Genomic DNA, 14,325 nt, shown 5'->3' with positions numbered 1-14,325 from the left:
AGAGAGAGCCCAAGCATGTGCCACAGAATCACTGTGGCTGGCAGGGACCGCTGGAGATTGTCTAGTCCCAATTCCCTGCTCTGCGCTGGGCTTGCCGCAGTATGTCCATGCCTTTCTCATACTGGGGAGTCCAGAACTGGGCACAGCACTTCCAGATGTGGTTTCACCAGTACTCAGTAGAAAGGGAATAATTAGCTTCCTTGACATGCCAGAAATGCTCTCCCCAGTGTGGGCCAAGATGTTGTTGGCCTTCTTTGCCACAGAAGCCACAGCCATTACTGGCTCACATCCAATTTGATATCCACAGGACCTCCCAGGTCCTCTTCTGCAATGCTGCTTGCTGGTTCCCAGGCTATACTGGTGCACGGGGTTATTCCTCCCCATCGGCAGGACTTTGCATTTCCTTTGTTGGACTTCATGAGATTGCCATCAGCCCATTTCTTGAGCTGGTTAAGGTCCTTCTGAAGGGCATCAAAGAGCTGACACACTCAGCTTCTCCTGAAGGTGCAAAAAGGAGCCTCCCTCTCTGCCCAATATGTCTTTGCTAAAACAAGCAGGAGCAGGAGGCAAAAGGATGCAGGGAGACTCAATTGATAGAAGCTCAAGATGGTCCCTTAAAGACCAACAGTGCAGAGATCCACTTACTACACAGTAAGTCCTGCTGGGAAAGCAAGGTAGAGCAGAGCATTACTCTCCCACAGAAGCAAGGAGTAGAGAGAGGCAAAATTTCTCTACCACGATCTCTCCCAGCCCCTCACAAAGCTCTCGGGCTCCCTGAGGCCCTGGACCAGAGGCCTGCTGGTAGCCTGCAAGGGCATTTCACTCCATCCCCAGGCTCTCTCTCTACAAAGCAGTTTAATTTGCCTGGTGATTCAGAGCAGACAGTTGGCACTGGCTTTCTTGCACACAAAGGGCAGAAGGATCTTTTTTGTCTGCTCACCTTCACTAGGATTAAGTAGTAAATAAAAGAAAAGAAAAGAAAAGAAACAAAGAACAGAAGGACAGAGGCTCTGGGAAAGACAGAAATCCTGGATCCTTGGTAGTCTCGGGATTTTCACTGGTGACAGCTACAGGGCCCGGATTCAGGGCTCATCCCATCCCAGGAGTCTGCCTTGAATGGAAGGGAAGGGAGGCCCCAGGCACAGCAGGTACCTATTTAAAGGGCAACTCACTAAAACCAGGGCACAAGCACCAGGGGCAGAGAAGGCGGTAAGCCGAAAGGTTAACAGGGCACAACTAAGTAGCTGATTCTCTCCCCTCCTCCCAGAGCGGACTCAAACACTAGAGCAGGGGTAAGGGATAGAGCGCAGAGGGGCCAACAGCTTCTCATTTCTTCAATGATGCTTGCAGGCCTTGAACAGCAGCGCACAAGAACTGCAATCAAGAGCCACAGCCTGGTGTCCAAACCTTGCAATTCAGTGCATAGGACTGCACAGAGAGCAGGGAATATTCCAGTGTTAACAGTCCCTCCCTGACTCCCCAGTAAACTGCTGACACATGCTTTCTCACAGCCTTTTAAAGGAACACAAAATAAATTAAGCTACCAACACCCTCAGCAAGGGTAGGGATCTACAGCTTCGCTGCAGAACGCTCAGGGCCTGCAAACCTTTCTGCTCACTGCTCAAGACTCCTGTATGTGGCTATAAGCCATATTAATGCACTTCTGACACATGAGAGAAGTAAGCTCCATGCAGATGTAACCTTCATCTAGACAAAACGCAGGGAAAAAAAAAAAAAAGCTGATTATGTGACCTCTAAGGTAGGTGTTCACATGCAGATCTCCAAAGACATCCAGCTCTTAACAGGTACTCACCTCGGCTCTAGAGAAAATAAACATCTCTTTGGAGCCTGGTGTAAAACCCAGCCAGCACCTAAAAGAAAGAAGACTACAAAAAAAGATGTAGCACAGACCCCAAAGGAACCGCAGTCTAGAAAATTTCTGCAAGCCAGTTCTCAGCAGCTGCTGTAGATTTAAGATCATGTTTTTTAAAGTACTTAGGAGCCAGAAGAGCAAAATACTCCTGTGCCTTACTCCTATATGGAAGTTAGGATCTGCCCTGAACTTAAGCTAGGTGGGACTTAAGCTAGGTGGGAAAGTTTTCTGAAAACCTCAGGAGGCATCTCTCTACCCTCTGGGCTGTCTTAAGCATTTTTTCAGCTCAGCTTTTAACACCTCTGAAGTGGCACCATGTTAGAACCTGCACTTAAGGGCAAAGGCCAAAGAGTGTCCAAAGGTGCAATCAAGATCAAGACGAGAGCAGCCGCCAGTGTGTTTCAATTATTCAATCTTGCACTTGAAAGAAATCACAAACACCGATGCAGTAGGATTATCTCAAGGGTTGTGTCTACGGCCCCACAGTCTGATTTTGCTCATACAACTAACCTTGCTATTCTGGCACAGGAAGTCAGCATCCTGATGCCTACCCATCCACACGATCGCTTTTTCACAGACTTGTCAGATGCATGCACAGGAGGGAGTCCACAGTAATCAGACTGGACTGAGATCTGGTCCTTAGGCATGATGGGGTAAGGATAACAGAGAGGTCTGGTTGGCAGCCAATGTTTCCTAGAATTCACTTAATTCCTTCGAAAGCTGGTTATACTAAATCCAACAACAACAAAAAAGCAAATCCTTCTGAAATAGCATATTAGCTAAAACATGATTTAAAAAGCAAGATCTGCAGCCAGAGATTACAGTCTGGCTTTTACAAGGAAAACAATTTTCAAGCTGCCCATATTGAAAGCAATCTCCGAGCAAGTAATTTCACAACATCCATCGAGCTGTCAAATTAAAAAGTCATTGCCCTATCTGTGGCACATTTCCTTCTGCCATCCCTTCTTTTCCTATTTTTTTCCTCTCTCCTTTTTTTAAATATTTAATTTTCTTTTCATTACAAAGCAACAGCTTCCTATCAGCCGCCTTTAGATACATTCCAGACTTAAGGATGCAAGCAGTTATTCCTACAGAAACAGTCTTCGCTGTAAAATTATTCCTAAATCTCCCCACCAACTTACCTCCTCCCTCATGGCTTAACCTTCCCCGAGAGGAAAATGGCTTCTTTCACAGAATAGAAAACCAGCTTTTAGCAACTAAAGGACAATGTAATCACTGATCCCTTGCAGCAGTGATGTCTACAGATCACCCAATAGCCAACTTAATGGCTCATCCGCTTCTCATGCCTGTAACTCACTCACATTAAGTAAAAGGAACTATGCTGCAAGATTCTTACCTTTCCGCCAAATTTGAAAACTCAGTCTTTTACTAGATGACCTCCAAATACAGGAATGAAGCACAAACAGCGCTCCAGAAGAACTACTGACCTCAAAACAAACCTCACAGGGGAAGCAGTACCCCGGCACCCTGGCACAGTACCTGCACACTCATCTGGAGACAGATCGCTCATGCCAGGCCCAGTCCCTCAGGCATTTCCACCTCACTTACCTTTGCCAAAGGGACTAGCCAAAGGCAGCCCATACTGCAGCCTGCTGGGCTGCTAGACGCACACCGACCTTTAGAGGGTGCAAGCTCAATGCTGTAAAAATTGGCACAATTTCAAGTCCTTCTATCAACTTTTACTCTGCCACCTGACCTTAGCTTCCAAATACTCTTTTGGTTTCCCTTCAATCATCTGTTCAGCTGGTATAAACTGCCTAAACTGCTCATCATTGCATACAGACCTTCCAGACAACTGGAGAACTGAGGCCTAAGCCTCATTTAGTTATTTTGTTTATTAACCAATTTCTACCCAATTTCAATTCCATGAAACTGTCATTTATACACTGAGTGACTGGTTCATCATGACAAAGATTCCAGGCCAGGAAGTCAGTAGTGAAAAAGGGCTTTTTTTTTTTTGGTGGACTAGATGACATTCGCAGGAAGATTTGTTTCCCTTTGGTGCTTTACGGACCCATTTGTGCGGATCCCTTGAATACCTGCTCTTACACCACGTAATTTTCAGGTCCAAACCTGATCCATTTTTCCTCTCTTCATTCTACATTTTTATGAAAGATATTTTGTCTCCTACATGGTCAGATTTTTTTTTTTTTTTTTTTTTAAGCTAAGCCAGGAAAACAATCAGGGTATCACCTGGGCTCTGCTGGAACTGCTACGTGATCCTTCTCCCATGTGATGACCGGGGAGGGCAGTCCTTCAATGCGACACTCAAACCGGGCCATGCCATTTTCTTCCACTATCTGCGACTCTGGCTGTTGGAAAAAGCGTGATAAGGCTGGGAGAAAGAAGAAAAGAAGGGAAGTTAATACCTCAGTTGCTGCGAAATGCAAACAATTACAATGCACAAGCTAAGAGCAACCCCTTTCTCTATTAAAAGACAGCCTGAAATGTAATTCTTCACTTCTCTATGCCTTACAGGCCCTCTCTAGTCCTAGAACAGTAACTGAAACATTTCAATGTGCAAATTTGCTTCTGTCTCATTTTCTCCTTGGAGGCAACTGTGTGAGAGAAGACAAGCAATTAGCTGGTTTTGCCAGTTGCTCTCCTACATTGCTTCTCTCTGTTCATTTGCTCCATTTGGCTTCACAGTGCACTTTGGGAAGAACATGCAGAATGAGAAAAAGAGAAGGGAAAATGCTACTACCCTGACAGATGAGACTTCTCCCTTGATTTGTGGCACTCCTGCAGCCACAGGAAATTAAAAACAGGGCAAGAAAATGAACAAAGTCAGATGGGGCCAGAAGCAAGTTTTTTTACTCTAAACAACTGCCCATGGGCTGCCAGCGCTGGACACTGAGGTGAGAGACATAAAGGTTATGATCCTCCTCCATTAGTGAACATTTTTGCCATGCAGACAGGTGCCCCTCTAAAAAAGTGAAATCCGTAGGCATCTCTGCTCCCTCTCCCATTTTTCTCGTGTCCCAAACCAATTCCCCTGTCACCTGCTGAACCTGCATCTACAGGCTTGAAATTCACTGCCAAGAACCGAATCCTGCCCCATCCTCAACTGAGCCCTATCGGCCTGCTGCGCTGGGCTCTAGGACGGCTCTTCAAAAGCAAACAGCCGAGATCTGCACCCGTGACAGACTTCTCGTTAGGCTGTGCAGGAATGTGACTAAATGGTGGCCATGATTAAGGAGTGCAGAGTCCCTCTCGTGCCGAGCGGCATGCAGGAACGGCCACATCTCCCAAGCTGAGTGGCAGCTCCCCGGGAGAGCTCAGCAGATGCAGAAGATTCAGCCCTGGTAAAAGCTCAGGAAATCTTATTTTGTCTGTTGGGTGCCTTCTTGTGATAACTCCTGGGGCGGGATGCAGAACCCAATCAGCTTGGTCATCTCCCTTTTATAGGATCAGGACAGGGTAGTGGGAAACACTAAATAAAATATATCAAAAAAAAAAAACCCCAGCCCTGCAAGTTTTGAAAGAAACAGCCTGCAGCCTCCCCAGGCCAGGCACCGACTCGGGAAGGAGGGAGCAAGATAGCGCCCAGAAAGCAAAATCGAAACAAGGTAAGAAGGGTGAAAAGGCTTTCCTGATGCAGAACTGCACAGAAAGCTGGGATCTCGGGCAGAAACCTAGACTCATTCTTGCCGCGCAGAAATCCTCCACCCCAGCCAGGAGCCGTGACGCAGCCCTCTCGTGTTCCTTCTCTCATCCCATAGCGAGGCACAGGGGTGCATCGGAGAAGGCAGTTTGTGCCTGGCACCTACAGACCAGATCAGTCCAGGCAGAGCTGTAGGCAGCACACGGCAGGCTTCAATATGCTGCTCACTCTAGGGCCACAGGAACACTTAAGTTGATCTGTTCTCCTCCCCAAACCATGTTCTGACGGGAGAAATTACTGCAGAAGTACTGCAAAGTGAGAGGTGTTCACGGTGAGAGGCAGGAAGATGCTTGAGGGGAAGAGGGAAACACAACAGATACATACCCAACATTTTCCAACTCCTCAGCTAAGGTTTAGCTTTCAAAAACATCCTAAGTCACAGAAAACCTCCCAGCCCTGTTTCACTGATTACTCTGAACACCTTAATAGGCCACTCAGTAAAAATTACCCACTGCAGGTGAGAAGGTGAAGAGCATTACAGCAAATTGCCATAAGCAACATGCCAAAGCACTACGCTCTGCGCACGCAGGAACGGAGCGCGCAGCTCCCTCCACGCTGACATGCTAAACCCAGCTGGAGTTAAGCCGTGTGTGCCAAGGCTTCTAGCCCCGAGCCCAGAGGTGACTGCAGTATGGGGAAACACAGCACCCTCCCCCTCTCCCGTCAGCCTGAGCCGCACGGGAGGCTCCGAGCTTGCAAAGACTGCCAGCCAGCAACCCTACACCCCAGGCAGAAAATGCCGTCTATGCAAGGAATTCGGCCTTCTGAAACTGGCTGGCTGCTCTCTCCCACAGCGCTTTGCTACCAGATTCCCTGTCTACAGACTTGTCCCCTTCATACCTTTTGAGATTATTCTTAGGTATTTCTAAGGTGGGGGCAATTACAGGCCCCCCTCCCCCACAAGATGACATGTGCCACCCAGACAACCCAGCTCTGAACAGGACAGAGGGAGGGACGGGAAACGTGCCCAGAAGTCACGGAGGGGATTTGCCCCAGCCCCGCAGCACGATGGAGGCAGAGCCAGACACTGGGCTCAGTCTGCAGAGCCATACGGCAGCAAACGACTCGTGCTGCCCAGCTCAGCCTCGCAGGGCTTGCTCGGACCCTCTTCACGAGGGTCGGTTCCCCGTTCACCTGGGACGGCATCTGAACCATCCAGAAGTCTCACCTCGAGATGGCCCAGAGCCTGCGCACAGGCTGGTATGGATCCACACCTGGAGAGGAACAGCAGTGCGACGCGGGGAGGGGGGGTGGAAGTCACCTTCCCAAGTACTAGGGCTCCAGCACGGAGTCCCATTTATCTGCTGGAAGTTTCCTGCCAACCTGGTAAGAGGCAACACTGAGATCCCCAGCTCGGCCTTGCCTACCACCACAGGCCCTCAACTCACCTGTGCACCCAACCCACAGTGTAAGCAGTACAGAATCCATAAAATAAGTAAACCTTTAAAATAAGAGCAAATCCCAGTCTGCCTTTCCCTTAAAGGCCAACAGACACGCACTGAAGAGAAGCTCTCCTTTGGCAAGGGGAGCACAAAAGCAGGCGTACGTTTACTCCTGCTCCGGCCCCGGGGCCCCTCCGAGCACCAGCATCGCTCCCGCGCACCCTCCCGCTACCTCCAGTCATAGTAACGCGCTGCGTATCACCAACGCGCGCGATTAGCCGCTGCCAGCAGAAAGGCAATACAAGCCCATTCCCTCCAGGCACAGCAAACGTCTTCATCTGACAGCCACAATTACTGTAATTTTCTAGAACCTCCCTCGCACAAAATGTTTAAATGAAATTAACAGCTTTAACAAATCTTCACAAATGTAGTTATTAACAGGTAGAAAGCTACACCTTCCCACAACTAAAATAACACCCCTAGTAGTTCCACTCTGGAGTGCACACGGCTCTGAAACCTGCAAACTTAATTAATGGGCCTAAACAGCTATTTACTTAACATGTATGCTCACACCAGGAATCGTCACAGATTCACTCCTGGTTTTCCACAGCCAGCACCACGAGATGTGGCTCATGATCTGGCTTGTGACCCAGTGGCACATGGGGAAGCCAGGGAACGAAGAGCAGGGAGCCACAAGGTGCCGTCATGTCACACCTTTGCTACCTGGCATCAAAATCCAACAAAGACGGAACGAGCTGAGCGCACAGGACACACTGAAAGGAAGTGTTTTCAGGTTTCCCTGGTAGCCACTGATGTGGCAGAGACATCAGGTCACCAAAGGACCTGGGTGCTGGTCCTCGCCAGTCGCTGTGTTCTCGCAGGTCTGCACCCGCTGCCTCGAGCGGGCAGCCCCCAGGCCTCCTCCCATGGCTTTGGCCGTGTTTGGCTATCCAAGCAGCTACCCGCCGCTGTCCACTGCGCTCCCAGTGAGGGACTGCACCCCGTACACACCACCTGAATGTTTCTTTGCAGTTCCTGATCTTCCTTTGAGGCCAGCAGCATTGATCAAGCATGGGTTTATCATCATCATCACGTCTGTGCATGCTACAGGAAGCCTATGCATTTTGGCAGCTACCGTAACACAAGACGCACCATTTTTGCCCACGTTTTACTCCCTTTCACCGATCACTTCCAGAAGCCCACGTCCCAGAAGTCCCCCTCAGCCCATCAGCCGGCCGGCCCTGCACACACTGCCCAACCTCTGTCACTCCCAGACCTCACCACCGAGACAGTCTGTCTGCTCTGATCAGGCTCTCTCAGCCTCCTGACTCACTTTCGTCTGACACTTTCCCCTTCCTCAGCTGGAGAGCTATCAGCCCTTACACATGGAAATGCCAGAGCTGCCTGCAGCTTTCAGGGCTATCGCGAAGGAGAAGTAGACTCCTGCAAGTCTGAAACACAGCAGCTGTGTCTAACAGTATAGAAGCAGCACTGAGAAAGGCAGGAGATGCACAAAATGACTGGCCCACAACCTCCTGCACGTGCCAAGGAATGATGTTGCCAGGGACTAAGCATGTCATGGGCAGACACGAGGAGAGTTTACCCGCAGGTCCCCAACGGGCTTGGCATCTGCATTCAGGAAAGGTGCACAGGGCTCGGTCCAAATGTCTTTGCACTGATTGCAGTGGGGCTCAGCCAAGTCAAAAAAACTGAATAAACTTATGAAAAGCCTCAGGAGATGTCCTGACACTATGAGTACCAAGTAACCCTATTTGTCGCTGCAACACCCAAAGGTGCACCGAAGGCCACCTTCCCTGCTCAGGATCTCCAGCTCAGGCAGGAGATGCATTGCCAATAGGGAGCACAAGTTGGCTGTAGGGCTTCTATATCTCACCTGCTAAACAGGCTTTCTTCTACTGCCTGGTATCGATCGGCAGTGCCCAAGGCAATCAGTATGGAGAATAATTCCATCTACATGTAAACAACTTCAGATGGATTACTGAATTTCACCAGCTTTGGAGGAAGTGGGGGGAAGCCTTTAAAATCCTCATTTGCACCAGCTGAATGCTAATGTAGCAAGTGCTTCTGCCCAACCCACAAAACAAAATGCGGTGGGAGATGCACTTCATTAATCAATTCCCTCGCTGCTCTCCATTTAGAGGCCAGTGTGTTATGTCAGGTGCGTTCATGTGCCACAGAAGCAGCACTTTCCCCATGCAGATGGTAATAAAAGGAGACATATGAGTACACAGCGGGGAAGAAGCTGGAGACAGTTCACCTGAAATTCCCTGCTCCTGGGAGAAACCGAGGATAGGATAGAGAGATGCATCACCTAAACTCCTATGAAACAACCTCAGAGCTGGGAGAATGGAGGGGGAAAAAAGGCAATTTAAGTCAATCTCCTGTTTATGAGACACTCCCACCATTCTCACTCATGAGGCACCAGATAGTAAACCCAGGTCTGTAACTGTTGCAATTGGGCAAGAGACATGGTGCCAGCTTCAACATAGGTAGCCCCTAAAAGCAAATATATCCTAATTCAGAGCATTGAGGGTTGGGGCAAGAGTAGCTAGGTAAATCCACCTAGAATAATGATTACTCTGCTCCAAGTCTCTCAGCTATCCAAACAGTATCTGTGCGGAGGAGCCTTGACTCCATCCATCCAGCGCCCTGTTAGAGCCCCCTGCCAGGGCTCCCTCTGTGTAACGAAATACTGCTAGCAGCACGGCAAACCCCTATGGAAAGGAGGGGCAGGAGGGAAAGGGCACCAGCAGTCTGCAAGTGCTGCATGCCAAACATTTTCTGAGCCAAACAAACAAACAAACAAAACAAAAACAAAAACAAAACAAAAAAGAGAGAGAGAAGAAGAGTCACTGCAAAGGTCTAGGCCAAACACAGAGCCATGATCTGGCAAAGACTTCATCCCCTCTCAGGAGCACCGATTTCTACAGCAATGCTCACAGACTGAAATATATACTTGGCCAGACCTCCGCCCCCGCATGCGGTACCAGAAAACTACGTACGTCGCAGTGCATAGAGCCCAGCTCTGGGAGTCAGGACATCCAGTCTGCATCTTCACCTAGGACAGCCTTGGGCAAGGGCAAATGCATCTCAGCCCTAGTTTCTCTAAATGGGAAACAAAACTTTTCAGGCTTGTTTCCCATGATGTGCTGTGCAGCTGCATTCATCAACAGTTTACACAGGTCACTGTTCTAAAGAGAAGGGGTACTGCATTTCCATTATTTTCTAACCTTACTTGTTTGCTAGGTCAATAAATCATTTATTGACACTCATACCCTTAAAATAATTCCAGGAGCCATTTCTGGAATACAAGGGAATTTGTGCTTGGATGCTGCACAAAGATTCAGCGGTTCAGATCATGTAGTGCCATTCTCTGTGACTAAAACGAAAGGCATCCTGAACTGAAGAACCCTTCCTTTCATCTCTTCTACTATAAACAGATATTCACCTCATAAGACAGTCCTGACACCAAGCAGAGCCACCGACTCTTTGTCATGTAGACAGACATGTCTGTCCCAGCCTCATGTTGCTCTTCAACATCTGGAGTTCCCCCTTCGAGTTCAGAGATTCGCATCACACTGAGACGGGGCAAATTCTGCCTGTGGGAACATCTGAGTAAACCCCACTGGTACCTACTGCGTTCACCAGCTACTGAGAGCACTGCCGACGTCTGGCTCGGCCCTGGTCTCACCATTCCTTGCTCAGCACCAAATTCTCCAAGTCCCCCCTGGGCTCCTTCCCAAGCTTCACTGAGCCTGCTCACCAGGGAGCCCAGGAGAGACAGATGGTGGCCTGGAAGTTGCTCACAGTACATCAGCTCATGCACAAGAGCTAACACAGAGCAAGGCTATACATGACCAAACCCAGTGCAGGGGGGTCCAGAGCCCTTTCCCAGCTCCCTCTCAGCTCCTCGCAGGAGCGAACAGCTTATCCAGGGCCAGACCAGCCTGTCGCAGCATGGCATGCCAGACATCATTTGATCGGCTCATTTGCAGCCGTGCTCTTCAGGCCCAGCACCAGGAACACGGACTGCCGGAGAAGAACTTTCAGATTAGCAAAGAGGTGCCAGGAAAGGTTACCCTGCTCTGCCTCCCTGTTTCTGTTCAAACTCCCTCTTTCGCAGTTCTGACACGGACAGTCCCACTCAAAAGCACTGTCAGAAACTCAAGGACAAGAACAGCCAAGCTGCCCCAGAGTTCAGGAAAGTGAACCATGCAGGCCAGGAGCTCTGTGTCCTTTTCAGCCATGTGGGGCCTGGCAGGATTCATCAGACACAGATAGGGACAATGGCAGAAAGCTGCCCAGGAGCACAAGTCCAGCAGCCAGGTCCAGTTTGTTCTCTGTGAGAGGGGAGCATCCTGTAGCAGGCATTTCAGACCATGCTGATGCACAAAGGATTTCCTCATCTGAGGGTCAGCTCTCTCTGCCCTGGCACAACACACACAAAAAGCAGAGCGCTGTTCACATGCCTCCATGCTGGGGACACTCTTGCTGGCACCCAGGTATTACAGAACAGGAAGGAAAGCCTACCTGCCTCCTGCCCAAACCTGAAATCAGCAGTACTGTGCTTTAACCGGGTATGTTTGAGAACTAAAATTCAGTGTGTCTGTCCCAGCTTGGACCCTGGCACCTCCCTAGGCTCCACTAGGCACACAGAGAGCCACAACACTCCTGCTCGCTACAGCCACCAGCCTCAGTTCTGCTCAGAGGTTGCGTTGCCAAAGATTAAGCCCCTGGTCTTCCGCTACTCACTGTGCTGAAGTCAGCACTAAGCTTTCACAAAGAAAAGCCATCAGATGGGGAGACACGCAACATCGTGTCTGTCAGGACCCCGCAGTACAGAAGAAAGACCCGGAGGCCTCCCTCGGAGCCTCAGTCCCAGCTACTTTCACAGTCTTTATCGTTCTCACAAGACCACATTCAGATGTGCTAAAAGTCAAAGTCACCAGACCTCATGAATGGGCAGAGCAGAAGATGCCTCTAGAGACTTGTTATGATCCAAGTTAGCTACTGAGAGCAGAGACAAAAGGGAACTTGGCCCACTTGCACATAGTCTGCCTGCATCTAGCACTTTCTGCCCCTTGAGTGGCCACCTACGTCCACCTGACCATCTCTCAGAGATAACTCTTTTATCAGTGTATTCACACTCTTCTCTCAAGGCAGATCCTGACCTGGACAGAGCTGCAGGCTCTCTTGTGCTGCCTCTGGGGTTTAGATGGGACAGCACACCAAAACAAGCTGTCCTGTTCCAAAGACAACCAGCCCCATCCAGCTGCCTCGGGTGAGTTACGCAGGTGCATTCCTCTATATACCACACCGTCACCTGCTGGCATGGCCAGTTCTGCCCCAACCAGCACAGCCCTCAAACACAAGCTTTGAGCAGAGTAAAAGCAGTAATTGATGAAGAATGGCCTGAGCAGCACACTACTGGGAACTTTTGCTCCTACAGAGTGATGGTCCAAGCCGGATGCTGGAGGCTCAGAGCAGCAGGAATTAGGGAACAGCAGCAGTCACAAGGCAGCTCTGATACATGTAAGTATAATGGCTGCATCCAGTTCATCAGTGGGACAATCATTACCTCTTGTAAGCTGGGCTCCAAGGTGCTGATTTCTCCACAAAAAGCAAGCACTGGCTTTTGGAGAGTTAGGAGGATCCTGTCTTTAATTTGCAGCTCATGACACTTACCTGGTAGAATCACACAGGATATTAATAGAGGGATAGGAGAAAGACAGCACATCTTATACGTGGATGATCCCAGATCCCACCTACACATTACTAACAGAACTGCACATCACAGACACTTCAGTCCAAACTCTCTGGGAGGCAGACTGTCTGTCTAAGCACGAGGTGGGGAGGGGGGGGACACTTACTTGAAAATCTGACTGCAGCTGTTTGACTGGTGACAGCCCCTAGGGAGCCGTGTGACACGCAGGAGTAATTACCCTCAGCGCTGGCCCTCTCAGGAGATTTGCTGTCTTTTGCCACAGCTTGGGATGAGATGAAGAGTGATCCATTCGGAAGCACGTGCAGATGTTCCTGCTCCACTAAAGGAAACCCGTTCTTCTTCCACGTGATATTGGTCACCTGTTCAACAGGGGCCACGTTACAGCCCAAAACCACGACTTCGTTGGGCTCCAATATTACCTTCGCAGGACCAGCACTACAGCTCAGCTCCAGAGAATCCCCTTCCAACAGCTTCCCTGCAAAGAAAAGATAGTTGTTTCCTTAAGGGTTACTTTGCTTGGTTAATCATGTCCCAGTTTTGCACAGCAAAGGAAGCACAGTTCTCCATGAATGTGATCAGAGATTACAGACAAAATTCAGCCCTGCTAGATGACCAGCATCTCCTATGACAGGAAAGACATGAGAAGAATGTCTAAAAATGTGATCTGTTTCTCTAAGTGTTTTATGCAATATAGCTGAATCCAGAATGAATGCAAGCAGGGCTCTCCCTCTACAAAATAAAAGTTATTCCAGCTGCAAACCAACAGACCAAGAGAGAGTTGCACCATGTCTCACCCAGAACATGCCCTAAAGCAGGCTGCCTCCTGCAAGCAGAGGCCAGACCAGCAACAAGTTAAGCTGAACAGGTCTCAGTCTGGCCACCTTCCAAACCCACATACTCATAGGAGAGCTCCACTTCTGAAACAAGGCTCAGCATTTCCTAAAAGAATATTGCCATTAATAAAATGCATTTGCTGTTAGAGTTCTCCAGAGACACTAAGTCAATGTTAGCTGGCAGCGCTGCTTCCACACACCAGCAATTTCAATCTCCGCTGTGTTCAAACCATCACCATTCACTCTTTTTATGGCTCTGCTCCAAATTATTTTGTCACTGCTCCAATCAAAAATGTTTCCTGCCTCTATAACAAGTTTATCAACACTGGATATGAACCACATGGCTCCCTGCCCGTCTCCTATCGCAGAAGGCTACAGATTAATTTTATAGGAATTCAAACACCCTATTAAACCTGCTACTACCTACTGCTGATAAAAAGGCTGTATTTTAAAGGAGTGTGTGTTAAGCATGCAATTAGGGGCAATGACACGCAAAATTACACATGCAGGGAGATGGAATTATTTGAGGTGTGTGCTGGGAACTGCAGGTGCCCTGAAAGGAAGGGTCTAGCCCTGCCCATGCACATGGCTAATTCAGTACCTGTTGAAGCCTGTGGAGCAGCAAGCGTGTCAGATCTGCAGCAAGTGCTGCTATAAGCATCCCTGTTTGCACCAGCCCAGTGAAATGCAGCCCCCAGTCAGACCACCAAGAACCTGACACTGGCAGGCTGTGTCCCTTCAGTGACAAGCAGGCTACACACAAATCCTACATGTGCTCCACCTGCATGTTTATTGCCATTGCTGTG

The 14,325-nt window shown here is 49.2% G+C and overlaps 1 protein-coding gene across 1 annotated transcript in view; it reads right to left on the bottom strand.

Moving 5' to 3' along the window:
- Nucleotides 1-14,325, bottom strand: part of IGDCC4 (immunoglobulin superfamily DCC subclass member 4) — a 102,994-nt gene that overhangs the window by 53,557 nt on the left and 35,112 nt on the right. The window contains exons 2-3 of the mRNA XM_062583843.1: nt 12,832-13,161; nt 4,088-4,229 (exon numbers count right to left, since the gene is read on the bottom strand). Coding sequence (XP_062439827.1) covers nt 4,088-4,229; nt 12,832-13,161 — 472 coding nt within the window. The remainder of the gene's footprint in view (nt 1-4,087; nt 4,230-12,831; nt 13,162-14,325) is intronic.

This window comes from Rhea pennata, chromosome 10, assembly GCF_028389875.1.
Source record: "Rhea pennata isolate bPtePen1 chromosome 10, bPtePen1.pri, whole genome shotgun sequence".
Taxonomy (NCBI): Eukaryota; Metazoa; Chordata; class Aves; order Rheiformes; family Rheidae; genus Rhea; species Rhea pennata.
Note: the sequence above shows the minus strand (reverse complement) of the source record. Positions and strands in the feature narration are given on the sequence as shown.